This window comes from Macadamia integrifolia, unplaced genomic scaffold (assembly GCF_013358625.1).
Source record: "Macadamia integrifolia cultivar HAES 741 unplaced genomic scaffold, SCU_Mint_v3 scaffold3289, whole genome shotgun sequence".
NCBI classification, from domain to species: Eukaryota; Viridiplantae; Streptophyta; class Magnoliopsida; order Proteales; family Proteaceae; genus Macadamia; species Macadamia integrifolia.
The window spans coordinates 5,507-11,558 of record NW_024869367.1 but is presented as its reverse complement, the minus strand read 5'-3'; the positions used below and the strand labels follow the sequence as shown (position 1 = coordinate 11,558).

Genomic DNA, 6,052 nt, shown 5'->3' with positions numbered 1-6,052 from the left:
AGTTTCAGTCTCCAATATGGACTGACAAAAAACAAATCCAAAACTTAAGTCTATAACTGAAAACAAAAACTAAGCTATTGACTGGCTAATGGAGAGTCCTATTCCATCTAATACATTAACATAACTCTCAAAATTCAATCTGGAATGATACTGACCTAATTCTAGCCAACAGTACTGAATAAAAGTCAAAAGTGACTCCTGAGACCGGGACGTATTAGATTCCTAAACCGGTTTATTGTTGAGATAAATTAAGTAGAAAATTGAAGAGAGAGAACAGTCCAAGAATCCACCTGGAAGCCCCTGGCATCCACCAAGTTGAACCTGAGAATCCAGTCAGTGCAAGTACTGATTTAGTAGTGTAGAAGAAAACTGAGATATGATTCAGACGCCGAAGGGGGGAGAGTTCGCACGCAGGAGGGAAGAGGTTTGCACGGCGGAGGGAAGAGATCAGCATGCCGGTCAGCTTTCCACCTGAGAATCGCACGCCGGAGGGCATGATTGAGTTGCAGGTTACCGTACCATCTTCTTCTTCTTCTTCTAGTTCGACCGAGTGAGTGAGGAGTGAGATGGGAGATGGGAAATGGGAGATGGGTTTAGAAGAAGCAAATAAAAGAGAGGGAAATATTGTCCTCTCACAATAGGTGGGGGTATTTTGGGTATATTGTACAAAAACTAACAGGTTTTCATTCATTTAACACGGTCGGCTAACGGCAGGGATCAATTTGGAATTTTTTGAATTTTTAGGGGGTGGCTTTGACGTTTCGAAAAGTCCAGGGGGTGGCGTTGAATAAGGACCAAAGTTCAAGGGGTGGCAATGCAATTTTCTCATATATATATATATATATATATATATAGAGAGAGAGAGAGAGAGAGAGAGAGAGAGAGAGAGAGAGAGAGAGAGAGAGAGAGAGAGTATTTACAGATGTCAGCTTGTTGAGGGTACTGTCAATGACCACAAAGTATGCCTCTAACAACATCTCTAGCTCTTCTATGTTCCCATTGGTGGTGTCTGAACTCCTCATGCTATCATGCCTGCTTCTTGCGGTGCTCAAGCTCCTCTCGAGCTTCCTGCCATCAGGAGGTGAAGAAACAGGAGAAACTGGAGCAGAAACTGAACGTGTACCCACACTGGAGCTGTATCCCATCAAGGACTGATCACCACAGAATGATGACTCCATCCGCATTTTCTTCTCAGTTAAATACATTTCAGCCATATCCCCATCATCATCCATTAACTGTTCTATCTCATCCCTAACCTGCACAATGAAAATTCTATAAGTCTATAAGTTAGCTAGAACTTGTTGCAGACGATATAAAAAGAACATGAAATTGGGAAAACACCTTCTGAACTCTCCGCGTCAAAGCAACTAGTCTACTCTTCAGGCGACGTGCATTTTCCAATTTCAATCTACTGATATTCGAAGTCAGTTCATCTAACAAAGGATATGCTTCTATCTCTAACTCTGAAGCCTGTTTAACATTGATGAATTGCAAACCCTTGAGTTAGTAGCTTGGAGAGTACAATATGCATAACTTGGAGAAAATGGGCATACCAAACCAACTATGAGGTTCTTTTTTCCTTTGTTAACAAAGGATGTATAATGTCTGTGGGATGGTTCAAGTAAGTAGCACCCCCAACACAAAGATGTGGTTTGGAAAGCTTCTTCTATGAAAAGAAACTGATCTATGTAGCAATATTATAAATTCATGATATAGTACTTGTAATCCATTGTAAATAGAACCTGCAGTAACCCAAAATAAAAAGATTATTGGCTAATCTTATTTTAAATTCACAGGAGATTCACCATCACCATCGTCGTCATAATCATCACAATGCAGTCAAGCTTCCTGTCCCCATGGACTAGGGATCATGGTTCTGACTGGTTTACCAGGAACAGTAAGTATCTTTCAGAACCTCCGTTCACAGGAGCCCTGAATAGAATTAGGCTCTTCAAGGAGAAAGAGAAAAGTTTCTGCACCAATGCATGAGGCTGCTGATAGGATTTGGCAAGTACAATAACTGTCCCACAGACACATAGAGGGTCCTAGGAATGCAGAATCATCTTCTCTGAGCAGTCTCAAAGGAATCTCCATACAGTGTGAAGAAAGGACTACACTGACCCATCATTTGTTTATGTCCTTATCTGTTTGCTCACTTTGACTTGTCATTTCACTTCATTGTTATGTCTACAATTGCACGAATAAGAACTAGAGCAAATAACTACATTCAAAGCTCAAAATTATTGACAAGTGAACAACAATAACTCCACTACAACAGTGGGTAAAATTAAAGGTGAAACAACCTCCCAACAGGAAGCCAGCATTGGAGATTCAAGAAGAGGAAAAACTACCACGAGGACCAAGCCAACTCAGCCCAATTAAGCAGTATCCTTCATACCCCACCTAAAAAAGAAGGCGACATTATCCTAATATTAGGGTTCAGCTAAATGAATGTTTTGTCTTTCCACTTTATAAGGACATATCTTCCACATACGCCTTCATGTCTTTTCTCACTACCTTAAAATCAAATTCTTTGGCTTTTATTCTTCTTTGAGGCTTTATACTTGTGCTTAGCTTCTCTTTCTGGAAGGGCAGTCATTGTTCTTCATTGCACAATGATGAATTGCTGGCTTTCACAATCCATAAATCAACGACTGATTTCACAGGTAGGTATGTTTACAATTTGAGAATTGTAATTCGTCTCTGTGGCGGGAGTAATCTAAGTTTATCCATCTTCTTGAATGTGTGCATTTCTTTGATGACACTGCTATACTCATTTCAGTCTCCGATTTATAGTGCAGTACAAAATATTGAGGGTTCAATATGTATAATAAGAGAACACTTTTAGAATGTTAAAAGAGAGTTGCACTATTCAGAAAAGTAACCTCAAAAGTGTAGGATACACAATTTCTGAGTGATGGAAAAACTTGCTTGATCCAGGTACTAATAACACATCATAGAGACAATCAAATGCCTAATAATAAGAAGAGAGTCACGTAACAGAGGCAGGATTAGGAGTGTAGGTGTGAACAGACAGAATATGGGCCAGACACCTCCCTATGGCCCTATCCATATTTTCTCTGATGATCGATTAGCATGTCCAACATAAATGAAACACATATCCGTATTTGAGTGTTTAAATATCCAACTACGAATCCAGTAATTAGATAAAAGGTCCACTAAATTCCTTTTCAAAAATAGATAATTTGGTATCTAACTGCATAAAAGCAGGTGCGGATCTATGAATAGGAGATGTTGTTCAAGCATCTACAGGACCTACATTTATCACAGTTCTCCAAGAACATTGAAACTAGTCCAGAGCCTCTCCCCCAACTGGAACACTTAAGGAGCTCCCATGTCAATCACTTCCATTCCCCTCTCAGGCCATCTGTAGCACTCATAGCTACAACTCCAATTCGATCATTTCCTAATAATTGCTGTAACTCACAAGTCACATATCTGATAAAATTTCCCTGTATATGTACACCTTCGTTTACCCCTGTTACACATCTGTTTTGTGCAGTCAATTTATCAACTAACCCTTCCTTTGAAGTGTCTTTCTACCATAAACGGCTTGATCTTTATTGGATAACATATCAACATATCTGTATCCGGGATAAATTGGCTGGATCCGGGTAGCATCCCACTGTTTACAGCCCTAGGCAAGATCACTAAAATCTCCCAATACAACTACAGAAAAAGAATACAAATTTCAGTGATCTCAAGAAGGCTCTCATTGCCTTGAAAATACCTAGTTCATCACTTGGTGAACTAGGTTCTTATATATCAAGTATGGACCTTACAAGTATAGGTCAAGAGAAGAAGAATGTATATTGCATTGAGTGCATCTGTGTATCTGTCTTTGTTCAAGTATGGACCTTTATATAGGTCAAGAGAATGGACAATATAGGACAAGGTGTAGTACAGTAGGCACACCTTGGGTCACTCACACGGGGGTGTTTAATGCTTTTTACTGCTTTCAGTGAAAGTTGAATGGTTCTCATTTAACCCCGGTATGACCCGGTCCATGCGGTTGTGGGGTCAGTATGGGCCCGCGGGACTAGTCAGGCCGAAGACCTGAATACCCATCGTTAGCAAAAAAAAAAAAAAGTACATGGACATGACAAGTATGGTGTATTCCTTAACAGCTAAGGTTAGCAAATAAACCAAAGACAACCAGGTCCTAGAAGAAAATTTATACATTTTCTGCCAATGTCTTCCAGTCTATAAGCATTTTAGATTAGCTCAAGTTATTCCAAACCACCAACTCCATACCAAAAGATCATAGTTCTTAATCTTACAGTGGAAATGAAGATCAAACAGAAGAACTTGAATCAGTAAATCCAAAAACTAACTAATTCTTACTTAAAATACTTATATATAGAATCAATGGGCGCACCTGAGCATCCAGAAAGGTACAAGCAGCGTCCAGAGCCACTTCAAGGGCCCTAAATTCGAAGGGCAGGTAATCCGGCAAATTCTTTCTTTCACTACTACTACGATTCAAATCAGACCCATCAGATTGCCCAACCTCACCTACCGCAGGGATCGTCAAACGCCGCTGAAGCTCAGTTACATAACGCAACACACAACTATCGAGCGAATTCAAGAGTAAGACTTCATTGGCCGTAATTACACATCGAATCTGCTCGAGATTGACGACTATGGCCTTCTCTCTTCCGAGAATCGTAGATGGGTAAACGAATAATGGGTCAAGCAAACGAAGATCTCGCGCAGGGAGATCACATCGTCGCATTATGGTGAATTTGTCGGCCTCAATCATCTGAGAATTCCCACTAGTGTCGACACGAATCCATGACTTGAGGCCTTGTCCACGCTTCTTCAACCCCAAGAAATCCAATCCCTGCAAAAGCTTACGTGAAGAGGATCTTTCGGGGAGGATTGAAAACGAACTGGGTCTCGGCGGAAGGAGGCGTTCCTTGAGGTCCGCCATTAAAATCGAAACTCCAAGCTTCTTTCTGCTTCTCTCCTACTAAACAAGCAAAGAGAGAGAAGATAGAATTGAATTCTGGGCAAAGCTTCTTTCTGAGAAAAGTCTCTCTGGGTTGGGTTTGAGCTTTGCCGGATGTGGAGCTCTGGTGCCGGCATTAGTCCAGGTAGGGAAGTTCAGTTTGGTCCAGGAAGGCTATGCTTGGTTTGAATGTTAGATATCAGGAATTCTCGCCATCACACCTACCACTTTTCTGCCATATGTACGGAAAATATAGATTTGAGGATCCTGAATTCCTCCTGATGGGCCACTCCTCTCCACTCCACTCCACTGGTTAAGCTTTCATGACAAGAATGTCATTGCAGAGGTAATTGGAAAAAGCCACAGAGGATCTTGGCAAAAGCACTAAAAAAATTGGATAAAGCTCTCAATATTGTGTTTGACTGGGAGATGGTTAAGGATTTGGGTTCTTTGGATTCCTTTCCAACTTGAATTGTTGACCTTCTCAACTTTAATGCCTTCAATTTTTTTTTTTTTTTTTTTTAAAGCTTTGTTTTGGTTTCTTACAGAACTGTCAGGAAGATTATTGGATGATAATAGAGAGGCTACTAACAGTCATTCAATCTTGCTGGTCTCTCCAAGGAGACTGGTAGGAAGTAGGAACAGAGATAACTTTGAAAAACTGAACTGGACATTAAATTATTGAAGAGAGAAGTGGGATGTCCTGGGATCTTTTCACTGTCTTTTTCGAACAATTTCAGTCTGTTAGCATTGTAAAACATTGTAGGAAAATGATCGCAATCCATTAGGCAGGGTATGCCCGTCTGAACAAAATGTTGGAAGCTTCTCTCGACTCTTTAGCTCTATGTGTTTCCTTGTGTTTCTACTTCTTAATAAACTAATGAAAAAAAACAAAAAAAGAGGAAGAAGAAGCCTACATTATAGGGATTCTGGATTTGTTTTACGGTAACATGTAAAAGATTAGGGCAAGAGAATGCTATCTTCTAGTGTAGGTACATGTCAATGTGTAGGCGAATTGAAGGGTGCATGGGAGCATCTTTAGTATGAGATTGTATGATTTTTCCACACCTGCTGTGTCTA

The 6,052-nt window shown here is 40.3% G+C and overlaps 1 protein-coding gene across 1 annotated transcript in view; it reads right to left on the bottom strand.

Moving 5' to 3' along the window:
• Nucleotides 1-5,537, bottom strand: part of LOC122067974 (magnesium transporter MRS2-1-like) — a 7,441-nt gene extending 1,904 nt beyond the window's left edge. The window contains exons 1-3 of the mRNA XM_042631803.1: nucleotides 4,400-5,537; nucleotides 1,342-1,470; nucleotides 921-1,256 (exon numbers count right to left, since the gene is read on the bottom strand). Of these exons, the coding sequence (XP_042487737.1) occupies nucleotides 921-1,256; nucleotides 1,342-1,470; nucleotides 4,400-4,954 (1,020 nt within the window). The 5' untranslated portion in view covers nucleotides 4,955-5,537. The remainder of the gene's footprint in view (nucleotides 1-920; nucleotides 1,257-1,341; nucleotides 1,471-4,399) is intronic.
• Between the last annotated feature and the right edge of the window lie 515 nt (nucleotides 5,538-6,052).